The sequence below is a fragment of the Sander lucioperca genome, chromosome 14 (assembly GCF_008315115.2).
Source record: "Sander lucioperca isolate FBNREF2018 chromosome 14, SLUC_FBN_1.2, whole genome shotgun sequence".
Taxonomy (NCBI): Eukaryota; Metazoa; Chordata; class Actinopteri; order Perciformes; family Percidae; genus Sander; species Sander lucioperca.
In genome coordinates, this window is record NC_050186.1 from 8885902 (window position 1) to 8908559 (window position 22658).

General features: G+C 41.9%; 2 protein-coding genes across 3 annotated transcripts in view; one reads left to right on the forward strand and one right to left on the reverse strand.

Moving 5' to 3' along the window:
- The window catches only part of LOC116065613 (alpha-mannosidase 2), a 34017-nt gene extending 23211 nt beyond the window's left edge, over nucleotides 1-10806 (reverse strand). For both annotated transcript variants that reach the window (XR_004895111.1, XM_035991868.1), the window contains exons 1-9: nucleotides 10605-10806; nucleotides 8763-8907; nucleotides 8363-8572; nucleotides 6293-6437; nucleotides 6000-6087; nucleotides 4854-4937; nucleotides 1846-1973; nucleotides 270-443; nucleotides 9-195 (exon numbers count right to left, since the gene is read on the reverse strand). Coding sequence is in view for 1 of the 2 variants with exons in the window: in XM_035991868.1 (XP_035847761.1) it covers nucleotides 9-195; nucleotides 270-443; nucleotides 1846-1973; nucleotides 4854-4937; nucleotides 6000-6087; nucleotides 6293-6437; nucleotides 8363-8572; nucleotides 8763-8900 (1154 nt within the window). In the remaining variant the exon portion in view is untranslated. The remainder of the gene's footprint in view (nucleotides 1-8; nucleotides 196-269; nucleotides 444-1845; nucleotides 1974-4853; nucleotides 4938-5999; nucleotides 6088-6292; nucleotides 6438-8362; nucleotides 8573-8762; nucleotides 8908-10604) is intronic.
- A 1758-nt stretch (nucleotides 10807-12564) lies between these two features.
- LOC116065610 lies at nucleotides 12565-19950 on the forward strand. Its single transcript, XM_035991869.1, has 4 exons — nucleotides 12565-12673; nucleotides 15781-15977; nucleotides 17224-18210; nucleotides 18419-19950. The coding sequence occupies exons 2-4, from the start codon at nucleotides 15883-15885 to the stop codon at nucleotides 19647-19649; spliced, it is 2313 nt and encodes a 770-aa protein (XP_035847762.1). The 5' UTR covers nucleotides 12565-12673; nucleotides 15781-15882; the 3' UTR covers nucleotides 19650-19950.
- The last annotated feature ends 2708 nt before the right edge of the window (nucleotides 19951-22658 follow it).

The window sequence follows — 22658 nt, forward strand, 5'->3', positions numbered from 1 at the left end:
CTGCTGACCTCTCCTGGACGTTCAGCTCTGTGATTGGCTGCGGCGGGATCCTCCAGGGACAGAAGACCCGCCCCCCCGGCAGCCGGTGGAAGTCGAACTGGCAGCAGACGGCCGGGTTGGGACCGCACGTGTGGGGAACGTCGTAGCTGTAGAACGGCATCATGTGACACGTGATGTCACTGCGGGGGGAGGAGTCTGGAAACAGGAAGTGGGTGGAGTTAGTTTTACATACAGTTTTGGGGATGTAAAGTCACTGTGGCCACACCCACCCCAGCTCTGTCGCCATAGGAACTCGAGCGTGCGCTGCTGGGCGAAGTGCTTCTTGACGGCGTAGTGAACGCGTTGGATGACCATGTGGCTAAGCCCCGCCCCCTTCAGCAGGTAGGCCATGGAGGGGGAGTGGCCAAACGGATCCACCGCCCAACCGGTGCTCGGCTTCACACCTGCAGACAAACAACAACAACAACACTTTAAACACACTCATATACACACACACACACACACACACACACACACATATACATATATATATATACAGAGTACAAGTACAAAGACAGACCAGATGTGTAAAAAGAGCAGAAAAGTGCAACGTGATATCAAGTATAGACAGGACCAGAGATATAGAGCAGTGTAGACAGTAGTGTACAGTTGATTAACAGAAGGTGGTTTAGAGTAATATAAATTAAATATAAATATGTGTAGTGTATTAGCAGTTACCTTATAAGAGCTGAATAATAAATAAATATATACCGTATTATTAGACAGACAATCTCAACTAATATAATAATATATTTTAAGGATGTGTGTGTTTGTTCCTCGGGAGAGATTTAATGTAATCTAATCTAATCATACTGTCATGCCAACCAGTAACCATGCCAACCAGTAACCACTGTTCACTTTTACGTTCAAAACAAACATCATTTTGTGAAAATGGGTTCAGAATTAACGAAGCCAGACGACTTGCACAAGATATTCCACATCGTTAAGACATTGTTCATATTATACTTTTCAATAACATTCATAATAATTAAACTCATTCCCACTTTTAACCATGCCAACCAGATCAGTGACAATAAGTACTTAATTTAAATATCTTTATAAAACAGACCTGCATAATGAATAACTTCAAATGTAGCCTACAAAAATATGAATCCAGTTGTGCCGTCTGGCCGTCAAGTGTTTCAACGCATGCGTGACACAAATGGTTTAGGAAACGTTCTCTACTACGTATGTATGGGCATGCACACGTAACAGAGTTATTTAGTGATTCCACTTGCCAGGGTTTAATCATCCAATACCAAGAGGTTGTATTGACATTCTGTATTGTGATTGGTCAGTGGGCGTCTCCTCTGTAGATATATGCCCTGGTCACTTAGCGGTGCCTGTGCACGAGGAGCGTGCCCGTGGTAGGTTGGATCACACCCAGTCATAAGCACATGTTGATTGTTTCTTTTAATAATATTTCATTAACATGCCATGTTGATATGATGATGTATAAATACTTCTGTAGAATGTAGCGACGGCTATGTATACCGTTTGAAATGCTTATCTCGTGCAATGTACAGAAAGTGCTTAGGTCATGCTAGTTAGCTTAGCATGCTAGGTTGCTAATTAGCTGTTGTCCATCCGTAAAAATGCGTAGATTTTGTGTGTGTACTGTGTCCTACGTGGCTGACCAGGATATCACTCTTTGTTCACCAGAATCAATCTGACCAGACTGAGACGCAAGTGAAGTCTTCAGTTAATACACAACGCAGAGATGACATTGGTTACACGCATCTCGGATCGTACCGACAGTATCTACGTGTATAAATATATAGGGACAGGAAACAGGAAGTGAGGTACCGAGGTGTCTCTGGATCCACTGGTGTCCCTCCATCAGCTGATCCAACATAGCGAAGTAGTGACTGTTGGCTTCGTCCGCCATCACCCAGCCGCCCGTCACCATCTCCAGCTGCCCCGCCTCCACCAGGCTGGCCAATCAGAGAGCAGCACGCACACCACAGAGGAAGAGAAGACAACAGGATTTAATATTTTCATATATATATATATATATATATATATATATATATATATATATATATATATATATATATATATATATATATATATATATATATATATATAAACTAATATTACAAAAAGAAACAACACTGACGTCTCAGACTGGGACATGTCTCAGACATGGAGCGTACCACGTGATGTGTGTGCATATTTCAACGTCAGACTGAGACGTCGAAATATGCACACACGTCACATGGTACGCTCCATAGGGTCTGTCACGTAGTGGACATGTGCCCTGACGTGCACTAACATCTGCACATGGTAACCACGGTAACTGGCCAATGAAACATGATCATTTTCAAGCTCTAAATCAAACACAACTAAGCCACACAGCCAACGGACGGGACGCAGCGCTCCACTACATAAACTAAATATTGCATACTTATCGCAACCTTTTGATATAACATTGGGATATTGAGTTGATATACAGTGCTCAGCATGAGTTTATGAACCCACGCTAAAGTTGACTAAAAAGAGGAATAAAAAATTGATGTTAATGCCTTGATTAAAAAAATGAGGAAAAATCCAACCTTTAAGGACACCAATTTTCTTTGTGAATGAATAATGTATCGTAAATAAATAAATGTTCTTCCTTAAAATACAGGGGGCATAAGTCAGTACACCCCTATGTTAAATTCCCATAGAGGCAGGCAGACTTTTATTTTGAAAGGCCAGTTATTACATGGATCCAGGATACTATGCATCCTGATAAAGTTCCCTTGGCCCCCACATCATCACATACCCTTCACCATACCCCACATCATCACATACCCTTCACCATACCCCACATCATCACATACCCTTCACCATACCCCACATCATCACATACCCTTCACCATACCCCCACATCATCACATACCCTTCACCATACCCCACATCACCACATACCCTTCACCATACCCCCACATCATCACATACCCTTCACCATACCCCACATCATCACATACCCTTCACCATACCCCACATCATCACATACCCTTCACCATACCCCACATCATCACATACCCTTCACCATACCCCACATCATCACATACCCTTCACCATACCCCACATCACCACATACCCTTCACCATACCCCACATCATCACATACCCTTCACCATACCCCCACATCATCACATACCCTTCACCATACCCCACATCATCACATACCCTTCACCATACCCCACATCATCACATACCCTTCACCATACCCCACATCATCACATACCCTTCACCATACCCCACATCATCACATACCCTTCACCATACCCCACATCATCACATACCCTTCACCATACCCCACATCATCACATACCCTTCACCATACCTAGAGAATGGGATGGGCTACTTTCCATAATGCAAATCAGACCAGCTATTAGGCTAACATAAAACCATGCAAATGGAGGGGTCTAGTTCTAGTGTCTAGTGTCTGGTAGGCGTTACTCAGAGGAACATTATCAGACTCGCTCTGCTCAGTGTTTACTTCCTGGAACAAGTTACAGCACTCCCTTCAAATCAAGTCACACTTAACCCTTTTAGACATTTTAGAAATCTTAATTTAAACCTCCAAACTTCTACTTGTTGCTTTACATAGTTGTACTTCTTTTGCATCCTGGTTGTTCTGATCTGTTTATCGAATATTTTTTTCTTTTTGAAAAGTTTTAGGGCCCTATCTTGCACCCAGCGCAGCGCAAAGCCCGACCCAAATCTCTTTGCTAGTTTAAGACCGACCCAGTTGTCAGTTTCCCGTCCAGCGCCCACGTTGTTTAAATAGTAAATGCACCTGCACCCATCTGTGGCCCATGGCTGGTCTTACAGGGAGGTGTGTTCAGGGCGTGCTGGTCTTACAGGGAGGTGTGTTCAGGTGCATTCTGGGCGTGCTGGTCTTACAGGGAGGTGTGTTCAGGTGCATTCTGGGTGTGCTGGTCTTACAGGGAGGTGTGTTCAGGTGCATTCTGGGCGTGCTGGTCTTACAGGGAGGTGTGTTCAGGTGCATTCTGGGAGTATTGCTATCTTGAGGCAGCAGGAAGTGATGGCACCATTGATCAACAAAAACCTGGTCTAAAGTCAATAACGCAGCATTTCATTGTTATTTTAACAGAGCATTAGTAAAATGATCCTAGGCTCGTGCACAGCGCACACACTATGCTTGTTACACACACAGGGACACACAGCAGCACACACACATGCAGAAGATTACTAATAAAAATATTACGATGCAAATCCTCCATCATAACAGCAATGCTCCAAGGTCCAAACACGCCTGGCTTTTAAAGGGAATGGGAGATGATCTCTGATTGGTTGATTGCATGTTACGCCCAAAACATCCCTCTGATTAATGAAGACACTAAGTACAACCTTTTAGAACCCTTTAGAACCCTTTAGAACCATGCACCCGGCACACGGACACTTGTTTCCGCCGTCAAACTAGAAGAAGTGGATTTGGACACGCCCTAAACACACCTGCACCAGGCGCTTCACGCCGTGACCTCAGACCGTTAAAATAGAGCCCTTAAACCTTTTGGACATTTTAGAAATCTGACTTTAAACCTCCAAACTTCTACTTGTTGCTTTACATAGTGGTACTTGCTTTGCATCCTGGTTGTTCTGATCTGTTTATCGAATAGTTTTACAGTCTCTGGTTCTTCTCTGTCTGTCTCTGTGTGTAACTGGGTGTGGATGACGGAGACCAGAGTATTAATAATATGTAAGTGTCTCTGGTTCTTCTCTGTCTGTCTGTCTGTCTGTCTGTCTGTCTGTCTGTAACTGGGTGTGGATGATGGAGACCAGAGTATTAATCAAAGTTACCGTTTGACCGCCTCTCTCTTCTCCTCGTTGATGTTGTTCCACCACTTGGAGAAATAACTGATTTCTGCCCAAATCATCTTCCTCCTGATGATCACAAACATATATTATTAATAACTCATCTTCCTCCTGATGATCACAAACATATATCATTAATAACTCATCTTCCTCCTGATGATCACAAACATATATTATTAATAACTCATCTTCCTCCTGATGATCACAAACATATATTATTAATAACTCATCTTCCTCCTGATGATCACAAACATATATCATTAATAACTCATCTTCCTCCTGATGATCACTAACATATATTATTAATAACTCATCTTCCTCCTGATGATCACAAACATATATCATTAATAACTCATCTTCCTCCTGATGATCACTAACATATATTATTAATAACTCATCTTCCTCCTGATGATCACTAACATATATTATTAATAACTCATCTTCCTCCTGATGATCACTAACATATATTATTAATAACTCATCTTCCTCCTGATGATCACTAACATATATCATTAATAACTCATCTTCCTCCTGATGATCACTAACATATATTATTAATAACTCATCTTCCTCCTGATGATCACTAACATATATTATTAATAACTCATCTTCCTCCTGATGATCACTAACATATATTATTAATAACTCATCTTCCTCCTGATGATCACTAACATATATTATTAATAACTCATCTTCCTCCTGATGATCACTAACATATATTATTAATAACTCATCTTCCTCCTGATGATCACTAACATATATTATTAATAACTCATCTTCCTCCTGATGATCACTAACATATATCATTAATAAAGGCGACAAAAAGGCAACAAAAAGGCCACGAAAAGGCGACAAACATATTAATAAATCATCTTCCCAAACCTGCAGAGACTCAAACATCCTCTCTGACAGATTTAACACCTTTTACATCATTCTTTATTTATTCCTTCCTTCCCTCTTCTTTCCCTCCTTTATTTCATCCTTCTTTCCTTCTTCCCTACATACGGTTTCTTCAGTAAACTATTATGTAATAGTGTAATATCTCTGTAAATGATAGAGTGTGGTCTAGACCGACTGTCCTGAGATAATCTGACACTATGAATAAAGTTGAATTGAAATGAAGAGGAGTACCTGCTGTCTTCACTCAGTTTGATCAGCATGTTGTCCAGGATGTGTTTAGTCTGGTCCTCATAATACCTGTCAAATGTCTTCAACCAGCCTGAAACACACACACACACACACACACACACACACACACACAGACACACACACACACACAGACACACACACACACACACACACACACACACACACACAGACACGCAACAGCAAGATATGAATTATTACATTTAAATAAAGTCATAACTGGGTTTAACCCTGTGTGTGTGTGTGTGTGTGTCTCTGTGTGTGTGTGTGTGTCTCACCCGGGTCGTTGTGTGAATGAGGAACCAGGAAAACTTCCAGCGGCTGCTCGTCCCACTCGTTGCCTTGGTAACGGATCTCAAAGCCTTGTTTCCAGGCGCCGCCGTCGGGGTTATCGAAGGGCAGGAGGTCGTACACATCCAGCAGCTGCAGCCGGGAAAATACACAAATACTCAGTACCTTCAGTACTACGCTCTGATGTAGTCTTACTCATACTGAACATTATCAAGGGGTACGGTCTCAGTTTGGACATTCATTACTATTGGTCAATACAGAGAGGGGGGGGGGGGGGCTCTAGCTGGCCCTGTAGAGCGTACGCCCCATGTAGGCTGAGTCCTTTACAGCGGCCGGGTTAGAATCTGACCTGCTGCCCTTAGCTGTGTGTCACCCCCACCTCTCTCCCCTCTCCTGTCTGTCTGTCTAATAAAGGGAAAAACCCCAAAAATTATGTTGTTATCATGCAGCTACTGTTGTTAGCATGTAGCTACTGTTGTTAGCATGTAGCTACTGTTGTTATCATGTAGCTACTGTTGTTATCATGCAGCTACTGTTGTTATCATGGAGCTACTGTTGTTATCATGGAGCTACTGTTGTTATCATGGAGCTACTGTTGTTATCATGGAGCTACTGTTGTTAGCATGCAGCTACTGTTGTTATCATGGAGCTACTGTTGTTAGCATGTAGCTACTGTTGTTATCATGCAGCTACTGTTGTTATCATGGAGCTACTGTTGTTAGCATGCAGCTACTGTTGTTAGCATGCAGCTACTGTTGTTAGCATGCAGCTACTGTTGTTATCATGGAGCTACTGTTGTTAGCATGTAGCTACTGTTGTTAGCATGCAGCTACTGTTGTTAGCATGGAGCTACTGTTGTTAGCATGCAGCTACTGTTGTTAGCATGCAGCTACTGTTGTTAGCATGCAGCTACTGTTGTCAGCATGTAGCAACTGTTGTTAGATTGGAGCTACTGTTGGTAGCATGCAGATACTGTTGTTAGCATGTAGCTACTGTTGTTAGCATGCAGCTACTGTTGTTAGCATTTAGCTACTGTTGTCAGCATGTAGCTACTGTTGTCAGCATGTAGCTACTGTTGTTAGCATGTAGCTACTGTTGTTAGCAAGCAGCTACTGTTGTTAGCAAGCAGCTACTGTTGTCAGCATGCAGCTACTGTTGTCAGCATGTAGCTACTGTTGGTAGCATGCAGCTACTGTTGTTAGCATGTAGCTACTGTTGGTAGCATGTAGCTACTGTTGTCAGCATGTAGCTACTGTTGTTATCATGCAGCTACTGTTGTTAGCATGGAGCTACTGTTGTTAGCATGCAGCTACTGTTGTTAGCATGCAGCTACTGTTGGTAGCATGTAGCTACTGTTGTCAGCATGTAGCTACTGTTGTTAGCATGGAGCTACTGTTGTTAGCATGGAGCTACTGTTGTTAGCATGGAGCTACTGTTGTTAGCATGGAGCTACTGTTGTCAGCATGTAGCAACTGTTGTTAGATTGGAGCTACTGTTGGTAGCATGCAGATACTGTTGTTAGCATGTAGCTACTGTTGTTAGCATGCAGCTACTGTTGTTAGCATTTAGCTACTGTTGTCAGCATGTAGCTACTGTTGTCAGCATGTAGCTACTGTTGTTAGCATGTAGCTACTGTTGTTAGCAAGCAGCTACTGTTGTCAGCATGCAGCTACTGTTGTCAGCATGTAGCTACTGTTGGTAGCATGCAGCTACTGTTGTTAGCATGTAGCTACTGTTGTCAGCATGTAGCTACTGTTGTCAGCATGTAGCTACTGTTGTTAGCATGTAGCTACTGTTGGTAGCATGCAGCTACTGTTGTTATCATGGAGCTACTGTTGTTAGCATGCAGCTAATGTTGTGTTGTAGCAGAGAGAGAATGCCAAGAGTGTGCAGAGCTGTCCTCAAAGCTAAAGGTGACTACTCTGAAGAATCTAAAATATAAAACATATTCTGGTTTGTTTAACACTTTTTGTTTACTGTATCATTCCAAATGTGTTCCTTCATAGTTTTGATGTCTTTAATATGAATCTACACTGTCTATACTATGCTAAGCTAACCTGCACGCCATCGGTTCCGTCCTTCATCTCTTCGGCCAATCGGCAACCAGGCAGCCGGCGGGCGGAGCCTGAGCTGCCGTTCGCCCCTCGTCCTGCTTCCCATGATGCTTTGCGTTGGATCAGAGTGTCCCGCAGCGTAGCAACCAGACGGTTGTTGTCGCTAAGGAGAAGCTCCAACCTGTCAATCTTCTGCTGGAGGTGGAACAAATCCTGCACACAAGCATGCTGATTGGTTAAACACACAATTAATAAAGGTTTCTGATTAGAGTACTTACATTTATGAATATGTTATTTAGCCAGTTTAATACTAAGGTTGATAATATAATCCTGATATGGAGAAGGCTAATTTGTGAAAAACAACGTGTTCAAAACAAAGGGAGAAATTTGGGTGCTGACTCACTTCGTCCTGTCCAATAGGTGTATCCAAGCGCTGCTGAAGCTCCGCCCCCTGCATCAGCTCCAGCATCCGGTACAGTGACATCACAGCGACGCAGAAGATCCCGCCCCCCAGCACGGCCAGCAGCCGACTCCTCTTCATCCCTCAACTAGAGGAAAGATTCAAAGACACGCGAGTCATGTCGGCCCCGAAATCACCATCACCAAACCCACCAGACTCCATGTAAATAATCAGGACTTTTAGCGTGTATAGAGCCAGCATATTTCCACCAGACTCCATGTAAATAATCAGGACTTTTAGCGTGTATAGAGCCAGCATATTTCCACCAGACTCCATGTCAATAATCAGTACTTTTAGTGTGTATAGAGCCAGCATATTTCCACCAGACTTCATGTAAATAATCAGGACTTTTAGCGTGTATAGAGCCAGCATATTTCCACCAGATTCCATGTCAATAATCAGTACTTTTAGTGTGTATAGAGCCAGCATATTTCCACCAGACTTCATGTAAATAATCAGGACTTTTAGCGTGTATAGAGCCAGCATATTTCCACCAGACTCCATGTAAATAATCAGGACTTTAAGTGTGTATAGCCAGCATATTTCCACCAGACTCCATGTAAATAATCAGTACTTTTAGCGTGTATAGAGCCAGCATATTTCCACCAGACTCCATGTAAATAATCAGGATTTTTAGCGTGTATAGAGCCAGCATATTTCCACCAGACTCCATGTAAATAATCAGGACTTTTAGCGTGTATAGAGCCAGCATATTTCCACCAGACTCCATGTAAATAATCTGGACTTTTAGCGTGTATAGAGCCAGCATATTTCCACCAGACTCCATGTAAATAATCTGGACTTTTAGCGTGTATAGAGCCAGCATATTTCCACATGTAAATTGATGAATTAAGGGTTCATTTCAACCAAACCAGAGTGGTGATTGTTGGAACAGTGGAAAGATGAACCAAGACGGCTTTTGATAGTTTGATTTAATTTAAAGTGTGTTTTACGATGATAAAAGTAGAGATTATTTACATGGAGTCTGGTGGAAATATGCTGGCTCTATACACGCTAAAAGTCCTGATTATTTACATGGAGTCTGGTGTGTTTGGTGATGGTGATTTCGGGGCTGTTTCATGTTAAACTAAAAGGATCTTACTCTTTAACTAAAAGGTCTATCTCTGTAGGGATCCATCCCATAATGTTGTCAGATACTTAGAATAATAATCTGAGTCTGTCAGTGCTTTAGTTACATTTTAGTTACACCCACCAGACTCCATGTAAATAATCAGGACTTTTATCATCGTAAAACACACTTCATTCAAAGTGGACAGAAACTAAATCAAACTATCAAAAGCCGTCTTGGTTCATCTTTCCACTGTTCCAACAATCACCACTCTGGTTTGGTTGAAATAAACCCTTAATTCACCCATTTACATGTGGAGATATGCTGGCTCTATACACGCTAAAAGTCCAGATTATTTACATGGAGTCTGGTGGAAATATGCTGGCTCTATACACGCTAAAAGTCCTGATTATTTACATGGAGTCTGGTGGAAATATGCTGGCTCTATACACGCTAAAAGTCCTGATTATTTACATGGAGTCTGGTGGGTTTGTGGTTTCATGTTAACTGAAGCTGTCAGTAGTAAAAAGAATTTAAATACAACTCTAAAACAAAGTCATAACGTACTTTTAGTATTTCCGTTTTATAAAAAAATTAAATGAATTAAAACAAAATATTTTGCCTAATTTCTTCTGTTGGTTGAACTAATTAACTCTCCTGTAGGTCAACCGGCTGTTAAGATAAAATTAATAGGACTATATATTTTAAATTCAGACCTTTCAGACAGGACTTCCGCGTTAGACAAACGGCCACAGGTCTCGCGCTCCGGAGTGTCTCGTGCTGTTTGTCACCTGCTCTGTGACGTCGCAGTCTGTCTTCACTTCGCCGCGAAAAACAGAAATAAACATTAAAGGTTTTTAGTTTATTAAAAGTTAAATAAAGTTTGTGGGTCGATCCGCAGCACGAGCTCGCTGCCTGCTGCCACTGCGCATGCGCCCGGCTGTTTGTATTGCTTCTGCTACTTCAGCTGACTCAGCGCTGCACAGAACTTCCGGTTAGGACTTCATAAACAAACAATATAGGTCAACTTCTTCAGAGTAGAGAGAGAGAGAGTGTGTGTGTGTGTGTGTGTGTGTGTGTGTGTGTGTGTGTGTGTGTGTGTGTGTGTGTGTGTGTGTGTGTGTGTGTGTGTGTTCTTGTTTAACTACATTCGTGGGGTCCAAAAACCAGGAATACAGTATACTTTGTGGGGACAAAATGCTGGACCCCACAACTTTAAAGGGGTGATATTATAAATGGCCCAGGTGCTTTTTTTGTTTTGCCCTTATGCATCCCTGTGGATATGGCTCTATTTGCAACGACAGCTTTTCTTCCAAATATGGTATGCTCATGAATATTTAGATGAGCTGTAAGTTGATTGGTTGAGGAAGCACATACAGTGGTGACGAGACAGCAGGTCTCATATTTCAGACACACACACACACACACACACACACACACACACACACACACGTGCCCGGGCCAGTATTCTGTTGTACGCTGCATTTACCAATGTGGTTCATTTCCAGTATCCTTGAAAAACTTCCAAACTTTCTTCTTTCTAAAGTACTCAGTGCAGCTGGTGTGTGAGATCCTGACAGAGCTCCAGCTCAGCGGGTCTGTGAAGGGGAGAGGCCGACAGAGAAGGCAGCAAACCCAGCCAGCAGCCGCCGCCTGTCCCGGCCAAGGGGGTCAGCTTCTCCTCGGACCGCACAGCTCCTATGGCGCCATTCTGATGCTACCAAGCCATCACCTCCCGTTAGCATCCCATTGACTGCCATTCATTTTGACGTCACTTTGACAGAGAATAACTTTACATCTGAAGAGTTTAAAGACTCTATTTGTCCATTGTTTATTTCTAAAGAAACACGACAATGTATAAAAGGCTCCATTACCTTGTAGCTCACGTTATGGCTCCGTAGCAGACGTTTTTATAAAAATAGGCTAACGATTGGGTCATAACCACGAGACTTACTGTCTCATAGTAGAGGAATTACCGTATAGTACAGGAGAAGCTCTCAGGCAGTTTGGACTTCCATTAGCTGTTTAAGTTTAATTACTAATGTTAACTATCATTTTAGTGATCAATAATTAGCCTGTGTCTATGTTATCTCCTTACATATACCTACGCTCTCCGTCTCTGCTAGATTGGGAATGATTGAGATTTCTCTTGGCACAGCTACCAGAAGACTTCCAACTTTCAGACAGGTTGCTCACGTCACATCTACGTCTTCAAGCTCAGTTGGAGGCTGCTCAGTAACGCTCAGCCATCACCGGGAAAGAGACTTCACTGGTCTCCGTCCAGAGACACGGGACCTGGTGCTCCATTATATATACTGGCTATGGTCCCGGCACATTGTGGAGCTTGTGAAGTCCTCCACTGTGTTACCAAATTTGCAATTAGCCATCAATTTTCGTGAAACGGCCCACATTTTTGAGCTTTACATAGTTCATTTCTCGCGTAAAAAAGTCTCAGAAGTGAATTTATTGATCTGCGCGACCTAGATTCATGAGACTAGCTGATCTCAGGTCAGTGGTGTAGCCTATGTAAATGTTGGGGCGTCAGACAGACAGACACACACACACACACACACACACACACACACACACAATGCTCCTGGCGGGATTACTGGAATTGTTGTCTATTGTGTTCAAGGCATTTCCTGTTTAAAGTTTACTTTCACTTTCACACAGGATGTGTCGCAGTTAGTTTCTTCGGTCTGTTTCAGGATTTAGGGTTAGAGAATGTTCTCATTATGGATATCTTTTTTATTTTAGTTTCCTCCGTCTGAAGCTCCAGCTGAAGGTAATGTTAGCCGTCTTTCTGTTAGTTTAGTCTGAGAGCAGAAAGCTGCAGAGAAGCTAACACTACTCTGACTGGGACTCTAACTGTCAGACTGACCAGAGATCAGCCTCCATGTTGGCTGGATTTCTGGAGAGGAACCAGAGACAGAGAGACGGGATTTACTTTAGTTTATATTATTTATAACAGATGAAATACATACAATAGCATTTAAAAAGCAGCAGCTACAGCAGGAGAGGAGAACACACATATACAACTACAACATGATCATTTCTCTACTAAACTACAAACAAACAGGGAAACATACACCACATGTGAAGATATATATCAGCTCATTCTACAGAAATATAATACATATAATCAACATTAGTTTTAAGATGACATTAACATGTGTTTGAACTGTGAGCTGAAGGCTGGCAGCAAGTTAATGTTTTATAGTGATATACAGCAGCTCTCTATCTGATAACTAGGGTGGGAGTGTGTGTGTGTGTGTGTGTGTGTGTGTGTGTGTGTGTGTGTGTGTGTGTGTGAAAATGCTGGTAAGAATGCATTCAAGTTTAGTAACGTTTATTCATGTCATTCTAATAAAATAGCTGCAGTCTCCCCAACATAATTGTAAAATATATTTCACATATCAATGTCACCTTTTGGATGGTTTCAACACCAGGGCGGATGGGGTTTGTTGTCACGCTAGCTAGCTACTCAACGAGGCTGAGAGACGGGTGTGGGGGGGGGGTGTGGGGGGGGGGGGGTTGCTGGGGGAATGTCCGGTAACTAGCTATTGCTACATGTCTCGTGGCTGCTAGCTGACTGGGGGCTAACGGTAACTATTGCTACAAATACCAGGGCTGTTGGCTGGCTAGGGGCTAACGGTAACTATTGCTACAAATACCAGGGCTGTTGGCTGACTGGGGGCTAACGGTAACTAGCTATTGCTACATGTCCCGGGGCTGTTGGCTGACTGGGGGCTAACGGTAACTATTGCTACATGTCCCGGGGCTGTTAGCTGGCTGGGGGCTAACGGTAACTATTGCTACATGTCCCGGGGCTGTTGTCAGCTGACATCCCGACTGAGTCTCTCTGTGCCGTTGGAGTGAGGCAGACAGACCGGGGTGTGCTAGCTGGCTAAATTAGCATTAGTTTAGTCGTCTATCTAAAGGCTAACGTTAACGTTACTGGTGAACTCATTCATGGGTCGCCTAGTGTTGTTAACCGTGGTCAAAACAATCAAACTATTAATAACTTTATGAACGTGTTGAACGATGTTGTAACCTCATAATGTTATCCACCAAGCATTAGCATTAACGTTAGCTAGGCTACTTGTCAACCAGCACATTGTAGTAACGTTAAGATGGATTAATATTGATATGTATTAATAAATAAGATCTCTGCTGTATTCAGTCCCTCCAGAAAAACGTGATTATGCGATCTCATAATTCAATGCATAATCAGCCAAAGTCCGCATATTTATTTCGGGGGCCGCATCTTTTCAAATACGCCGCACTTTCGCCGCATAAATTGCCGATTTCTGCGCAAAATATGCAGGGCTTGCATGATTTCATAATCCCCGCATTTTCGTTGCAAAAAAGTCCCATATACCTTAGCAGAAAGTTGAAAAATGTTGCGTTTACTTCACACAAGAGCAGCCATTTTCCCCTGTTGCCATGGGAACGTTATGAAGTGACGTAATTACGCGACGTTCGAAAAGCTGCAAATCCCGCGATGAAGCCGCGATGAAACCGCAGTTTTAAAAAGTTCCCGGGATTTCATTGCATAAAATTGCATAAATATCCCGCATATTCCATCACATTTTTTAAGAAAACGTGACGCATAATCACAAAAAAACTACACATTTTTCTGGAAGAGCTGTGTATTACTGCATTGCAAAGTGACATGTAATTAATCACAAAATGATGCTGCGTGGCAGAAAAAGCAGTATTACGGTTATGAGTATTTCTTTTTGTGACATTGTATGATTTACAATTACTCCTGAACACATCATCTGGGTGCCGTGTTTTGACAGAAGTTATGAGTAACTAGAGGGTGAAAGGTGATATGACGCCACTGACGGGCGACTAAAGGAAACGTACCGTGTCAGAAATAAAATAACAGATTTCTCTGGGTTTGACGTTTGGTGGAAACATTTGGGATAGTGTAACTACACAACTCAAAAATATATAACATAGGTATAGTCGTTTTTAGACATTTTAATGCAGAAATGTTACATAGCCAGAAGAGGCTGATGCTTTACACGGTAACGTTACTAAAACCCATGGGGTTGTCGCTCTGGGACGGGTTAGTCTAATAAACGTGCATAATGGACGCAGGGACTACGCCCGCCCATGTCGCCCTGCACTGAGCATGCTCATATGACTATTCTCCTGAGGTCCTGTAGCTGTAATAATGGATATAACTAATGGTTGTAATTCACCATGTGTTATATTAATACAGCTATGGCATTATCTTATGATACACCCAAGGGGTGTATGTATACTGTAAAGCCTGTTACGTGGATGTAACGTCATTCGGTCCATCGTTAGTAGCTAACATCAGCAGTAGCTAGCATGGGTGTATTAAGAGAACGGTAACATAGCTATATGCCTACATGACGTTCCTACAGACATAGTACGGCTGTATGCTGTAAAGCTGGTTACGTTGATGAGAGCCATGGATGTTACTAAGAGAAGAAGCTCTGTTCACCAAACTGCAGGCTAACCTTAGTAGCTAGCGCTAGTTAGTAGCACGACATAATGATGACATCTCCTTGGTTATCTAAATACATCCATCATTTATTTAGATGAGCATGTAAACGATCAGGGACAACGACAACACAATGTTTAATGTTAGTGAATATTTTAGACAATGAAAACTGAGTTCATGAGTTCTCCACGTATACCATGAACAAACTATACTTGTAAGAGACACGAGAGAGAAGCTCATGAACGAGCATGTTGCTACGGGGTGTGTGTGTGTCTGTGTGTCTGTGTGTCTGTGTCTGTGTGTGTGTGTGTGTGTGTCTGTGTGTCTGTGTCTGTGTCTGTGTGTGTGTGTGTGTGTGTGTGTGTGTGTGTGTGTTTATTCTGATGATGTGTGTCTCTTCCTGTCTCCAGAACCTTTCTGATCTCATCAGATCACAGTTTGATTTAAAGTCAGCTTCTTCATCACTCTGAAGAGGAGATCTCAACTCTTCAGGAGGACCAGGAGACCTGGAGATGGCTTCAACACCAAGAAGAAGACAGAGCATGGAAGAACCTCCTGATCTGTCTGAATTAATGTACAAACCTAATAAACGTGTTACCATGGCAACGTGAGTATTATTTGCTAAGACACAGTTTTAAACACTGCTGGATCACATTTTACTACATAAGAGAGGTTTGTAGCAATACTTATATATGTCAACTATCTATATTGCATAAAGAGCCATAAGAATAATTCATAATAGAGCTCAACAGTGTGGTTGTGGAAGTACCAATCCCTTTGATTGATTGATTGATTGATTAGATTATCAGAGATAAAGTCTAAAGACAATCTGAGGTAGACTGACCCCGAGCTCTAAGGATGTGATGTCATGGAAAAATACTACATTACCCACAATCCTAAGCATAACAGCAACGTCTCTGATTGGTCCAATTCGGGGTTACCAGGGTAATATTTATCGTACGACTACAGTAATCAGTCTTGTTCCTTTAACTTTTTTCTATTTACAAAATGTTTTTTGCTCCAAATCAAATGTTTTCTGGTCCTGATTCCTCTCGTAGCTGGTTGTCATGGTTCCAGGGTTAAAACTCTTTATTAATCAAACATCAACGGAGATATAGAACAGAGGAAATCACTTCTGGAGGCAGAGCCGTTCAGAAAATGGACGGTCACTGTTGATCTCTATACCGGTTATAGTGATCACACACATTCATTATTCTTCAAATCATAAACATTGATATTCACTGATCTGGTTCATTTTAAACAGCACCAATAATATATAAAGTAATAACCAACCTGCTCCCTGGTTTATAACCCTCTGATGTTCAACAGGAGTCAAAGAGACCTGAGAGAATGACTTGGTTTCATATCTCTGCATGTTATGCATTTTATTACCCAATATTTCATGACTTCCTCATGTAAGTTGTTATTTATAGTATAGCAGTAACGCTGCCTCTAACCTTCATCACCACAAAGACTGGCTCTGGGTGGCAGCCAACGGAAACTTTCACATTCCTCCTCCTCACCTCCCTCCGTTTCCCTTTCCCTCCATTCTTCTACTACTCTTCTATTGAGTTCTGTAAGATCATTTTATTGTTTGAAAGATTATTTTTCGTGCATTTCCACCTTTAATCACCTGGACAGCATGAAGGGGGAGGGGGGGGGGGGACATGTAGGAAACCTGCAGCAGGTCAGATTCAAACCCTCGTCCTCTGCATCGAGGAATAATCTTCTCTATATGGACACAAGCTCTACCAGCTAAGCTAGAATAGAGAGCTTTTTATGAAGTGGACTCATCCTTATTAAGAGACCTTGGTCAGTAGAGTGATGTTGTTTATGTCTTTACTTTTCTACAGGAACACCAACACCTCATCCAGATATGACAACATCACCTGTAAAGTTCTGATCCAATCAGGATCTCCCGCTGTCTACCAGCTGATACCAAAGAAAGAGAAGATTGGATCTCTGACAAGAATGACTCTTGGTGAAAAAGATCCAAACAAGAAAAACAAAACCATCTTACTTGTTGGTGAACCAGGAACAGGAAAATCTACTCTGATCAACGCTCTGGTCAACTACGCCATGGGAGTGGAGTGGGAGGATGATGTCTGGTTTCAGATCGTAGAGGAGGAGAAGAGAAGTCAATCAGAAAGTCAGACATCAGATGTGATCGTGTACCAGATCTTTGGTTTTGAAGATAAAACTCTGCCCTACTCTCTGACCATCATCGATACTCCTGGATACGGAGACACCAGAGGGATTGAACACGATGCCAGCGTCAGTCAAAGATTATTAGACTTGTTCCAGTCAGAGGATGGAGTTCATGAGATTAATGCAGTGGGTCTGGTGATGAAAGCGAGTGAGAATCGACTGAGTGACCGACTGAGGTACATCTTTCATTCAGTGATCTCTCTGTTTGGAAAAGACATAGAGAAGAACATCGTCGCTCTCATCACACACTCAGATGGTGTGACATCTGAAAATGTTCTGAAAGCTCTCGAGGATGCAAACATTAAATGTGCTAAAGATGAAGATGATGAGACCGTTCACTTCCTGTTTAATAACCACCAGAGCAGACAGAAAACAAAGAAAAATAAGGTTGCTCTGAAAAGTTTATGGGAATTAACAAAGGACCAAATTGGTCAATTCGCTGATTTCCTGACAGAGAATTCCCCTAAAAAGCTGGAGACAACTGTTGAAGTTTTTCTGAGGAGTCAACCTGAGGCCCCGCTCTCTCTACAGACCCCTACCCCCCCCCAGACCACCAGCCCCAGTTCAACCACACTGCCTGCCCCGTCTAAACCTACCGCCCTGCTTCAGAGCCCTCCGGTGGACAAAGCTCAGTAAGTAGATGGAATCAAAGTGTTACCACTTTTCTTTGAGTGATATAAATTACAGATGCTGTGTGTTTTCAGGTCTGTATAACTGAGTTATGTTTGTTTGATTAACACAGTTGCATTAGAATAGAGAGCTTTTTATGAGGTGGACTCATCCTTATTAAGAGACCTTGGTCAGTAGAGTGATGTTGTTTATGTCTTTACTTTTCTACAGGAATACCAACACCTCATCCAGATATGACAACATCACCTGCAAAGTTCTGATCCAACCAGGATCTCCTGCTGTCTACCAGCTGATACCAAAGAAAGAGAAGATTGGATCTCTGACAAGAATGACTCTTGGTGAAAAAGATCCAAACGAGAAAAACAAAACCATCTTACTTGTTGGTGAACCAGGAACAGGAAAATCTACTCTGATCAACACTCTGGTCAACTACGCCATGGGAGTGGAGTGGGAGGATGATGTCTGGTTTAAGATCGTAGAAGACGAGAAGAGAAGTCAATCAGAAAGTCAGACATCAGATGTGATCGTGTACCAGATCTTTGGTTTTGAAGATAAAACTCTGCCCTACTCTCTGACCATCATCGATACTCCTGGATACGGAGACACCAGAGGGATCGAACATGATGACATCATCAGTCAAAGATTACTAGACTTGTTCCAGTCAGAGGATGGAGTTGATGAGATTAATGCAGTGGGTCTGGTGATGACAGCGAGTGAGAATCAACTGAGTGACCGACTGAAGTACATCTTTGATTCAGTGATCTCTCTGTTTGGAAAAGATATAGAGAAGAACATCGTCGCTCTCATCACACACTCAGATGGAATAACACCTAAAAATGCTCTACAAGCTCTCGAGGCTGCGAAGATTAAATGTGCCAGAAATGAGAAGAATCAGCCTGTTCACTTCCTGTTTAATAACTGCCAACATGAATACAGGACAGAGGATGAAGAAAACCTCAAACATGCAGATAAAATATCAATGAAAGGAATGAATAAGTTCACAAACTTTCTGGTAAAAACTGAACCTCAGAGGTTGGAGACAACCGTGAATGTCCTGAACGAGCGAATCAGACTGACAGCCTGCATCAACAACCTGCAAGAGAGAATTGAGTTGATTTATCTAAAGCTAAAAGAAACTGAGAAGAAAGGGAGCCTTTTGGAAACTCTTCAGAAAGAGAAGGAAACCCTTGAAGCAGATAAAACAGCTTTGCTGGATGAAGCCTACCATCATGTTGTCAAACTGGAGCAGATCTCCTTGAATGTGGTTTCTCTGTCTACTTATGTCCACCTGGACTTCCTGATTGAGGAGATGGAGAAGAAACATGACACAGAGAAGGTCAACCATCTAAAACAAATGGAAAGTCAAAAAGATGAAGGATTTCAGGCAGGGCTGCAGTACATGTGTAGTAAACTACCTCAAATGTTCAAAAGAAAGAAATGACTAGAGGGTTACCGAGGTCTAGACTGCTACACAAAGACATGTCCCAGTGTCCTGGAGTTACAGCTGCTCATCACTGGAGCAAGGTGAACATTTAGACCACAGCAGAAAGATCTGAAGTCATCTGTGTCTTTAGTTAGTTTACTAAAACTGAGTCAAAAACATCAATGAGATCAACTAGTGCCTGTTCTGCACATATATAAGGGGTTATTTATCATTACAGTATGGACAGTTTATATTAATGAAGACAGTATGTGTGTGTGTGTGTGTGTGTGTGTGTGTGTGTGTGTGTGTGTGTGTGTGTGTGTGTGTGTGTGTGTGTGTGTGTGTGTGTGTGTGTGTGTGTCAGTGTGTGTGTGTGTGTGTGTGTGTCTGTGTGAGTGTGTGTGTGTGTGTGTGTGTGTGTGTCAGTGTGTGTGTGTGTGTGTGTGTGTGTGTGTGTGTGTGTGTGTGTGTGTGTGTGTGTGTGTGTGTCAGTGTGTGTGTGTGTGTGTGTGTCTGTGTGAGTGTGTGTGTGTGTGTGTGTGTGTGTCAGTGTGTGTGTGTGTGTGTGTGTGTGTGTGTCAGTGTGTGTGTGTGTCAGTGTGTGTGTGTGTGTGTGTGTGTGTGTCAGTGTGTGTGTGTGTCAGTGTGTGTGTGTGTCAGTGTGTGTGTGAGTGTGTGTGTGTGTGTGTGTGTGTGTGTGTCTGTGTGAGTGTGTGTGTGTGTGTGTGTGTGTCAGTGTGTGTGTGTGTGTGTGTGTGTGTGTGTGTCAGTGTGTGTGTGTGTCAGTGTGTGTGTGTGTGTGTGTGTGTGTGTGTCAGTGTGTGTGTGTGTGTCTGTGTGAGTGTCTATGTGTCTGTGTGTGTGTGTGTGTGTGTGTGTGTGTGTGTGTGTGTGTGTGTGTGTGTGTGTGTGTGTGTGTGTGTGTGTGTGTGTGTGTGTGTGTCAGTGTGTGTGTGTGTGTGTCTGTGTGAGTGTCTATGTGTCTGTGTGTGTGTGTGTGTGTGTGTGTGTGTGTGTGTGTGTGTGTGTCAGTGTGTGTGTGTGTGTGTGTGTCTGTGTGAGTGTGTGAGTGTGTGTGTGTCTGTGTGTGTGTCAGTGTGTGTGTGTGTGTGTCTGTGTGAGTGTCTATGTGTCTGTGTGTGTGTGTGTGTGTGTGTGTGTGTGTGTGTGTGTGTGTGTGTGTGTGTGTGTGTGTGTCTGTGTGAGTGTCTATGTGTCTGTGTGTGTGTGTGTGTGTGTGTGTGTATGTGTTTGCACGAACCAATCACAAACTGGCTTATCCACCTGGTGCACTATTGGCTGGTTTAACACGATGACGATAGAGAAGCGACCAATCAGCTTCTTGTTTACAGTCAACATGGCGGCCACCGAAGCGCAGCAACCCGTTGATGGCGCTGTTGCTGCTACGTCACCTGGATCGTTGCTCTGATTGGTTGAAGGACTATCCAATTACGCCCAGAGTTATTTGAACTATGCCCGTTGATCCCGCCTCTTGTGCAGGAGAAAATCCAGAGCAGACTCCCCAGATTAATAATCAATCTTAAAAGACTGAACATTAGTCTGCTGATAGCCAGACTAATTTTTTTGAGGAGAAACTTAATTATAAAGTAAACAAAGTTGACCTGTTTTCAAAGTTTTTTTATATCAGAATTTTGGATTTCTTAACAACCAAATTGTCCCAAAATAACTCGGATGCATCATGTAGGTTGTATGAACCCAGACATCCAGACATCCATGTTCTTCACAGGTAAGATTAATGATTGAATTCTGGTTGATTTATTTAATTTCATGGCATTTGAAAAAAAGTTTTTAAATGGTTTCAAACAGCATCCTGACTATATCATCCTCTGATCTTAACTATTCTATTATAGTAATAATTATAGTAAAGTTTTAAAAAAAAAAAGCAGATTTTTCAATTTTGACCCAGAATGACTTCATGGACGATGGTGAAGACAATACGAGGGCTGAAATAAAATGTTTCCAGCTGATAAAGAATGAAGAGCTACCAGTTCTGTTTTCTTGTTAATCCTGTTCTTTGGTTTTATATGAAAAAGCATTAATGTTATGGTTATTTGTTCTTTATTAGCAGTGAATTGCAGAGGTGGAAAGTTACTAATTACAATTACTCATGATGGGAATGTCAATGAGGGACGTCATTAGATTGACTGAGATCCATAAGAAAGATAGTTGAGAGAGTACGTCATCCAGGCAGCTGATAGCTGTCAGAAAGTGGCTGATGAGTTTAATCAGATGAAGAATTAACTCAAAGACTTCAGAAGAAAGTGAAGAAGTGAGAAGAAAAGGCCTCGTTCACACTGAAACATCAAGTCATTTCTAAAAAATATATTATTTATCATTAAATCTGCACATTTGAAATTTGGCACGCAAATGATCCTCAGGAACAGACTCCTCCGTTGTTGTTGTTGTTGTTGTTGTTGTTGTTGAATATGATATTTACTTTCTCTGGATATTAGGGAACAAAAGGATTCTGTAAGTAGGCTTTTAATTTGAAAGAGACACAGGAAGTTTCTACAGAAACAAAAATATTAACAAACAACTAAATCTGAAACAGAGTAAAGAATAAACAGGATTTATAATAGTTGATTAATATCTTTAGAAGTTAAGTTGTTATGTTCAGTTTAATATACTCAGTGATGATTGATTAGACTGAGATGATGATAATATTTGGGGATTATTGTTTTCATGTTTTTCTTGTTAATTAAGAAAATGTTGATTGATTTATTCTGTTAATGTTTGTAACCGTAGCGATGTTAGTTTAATGTCTCTGTTCTGTTGTTGTTGTTGATATATTTCCTGTTTTATTGATTTTATTATGTATTATTTATTATTTTATTATTCATGTTGATTTGGGTTCTGTCTTCTGATTGGTCACCAACACCAGACATCATCCAATCAGAACCCTGATGTTGTTTTACACTTTTTTAATAATCAATCCAGCTTTTATTCTTTTAGAGGATTATTTGGCATTTTTGGCCTTTATTAGTGACAGCTTTGAAAGAAGAGGGG

Bases quoted from the DNA above. Each gene is read 5' to 3' on its own strand.
- LOC116065610 (XM_035991869.1), top strand. From the start codon at position 15,883: ATGGCTTCAACACCAAGAAGAAGACAGAGCATGGAAGAACCTCCTGAT. The intron at 15,978-17,223 runs GTGAGTATTATT...ACTTTTCTACAG, and splicing joins AAACGTGTTACCATGGCAAC to GAACACCAACACCTCATCCA. The intron at 18,211-18,418 runs GTAAGTAGATGG...ACTTTTCTACAG, and splicing joins CCTCCGGTGGACAAAGCTCA to GAATACCAACACCTCATCCA.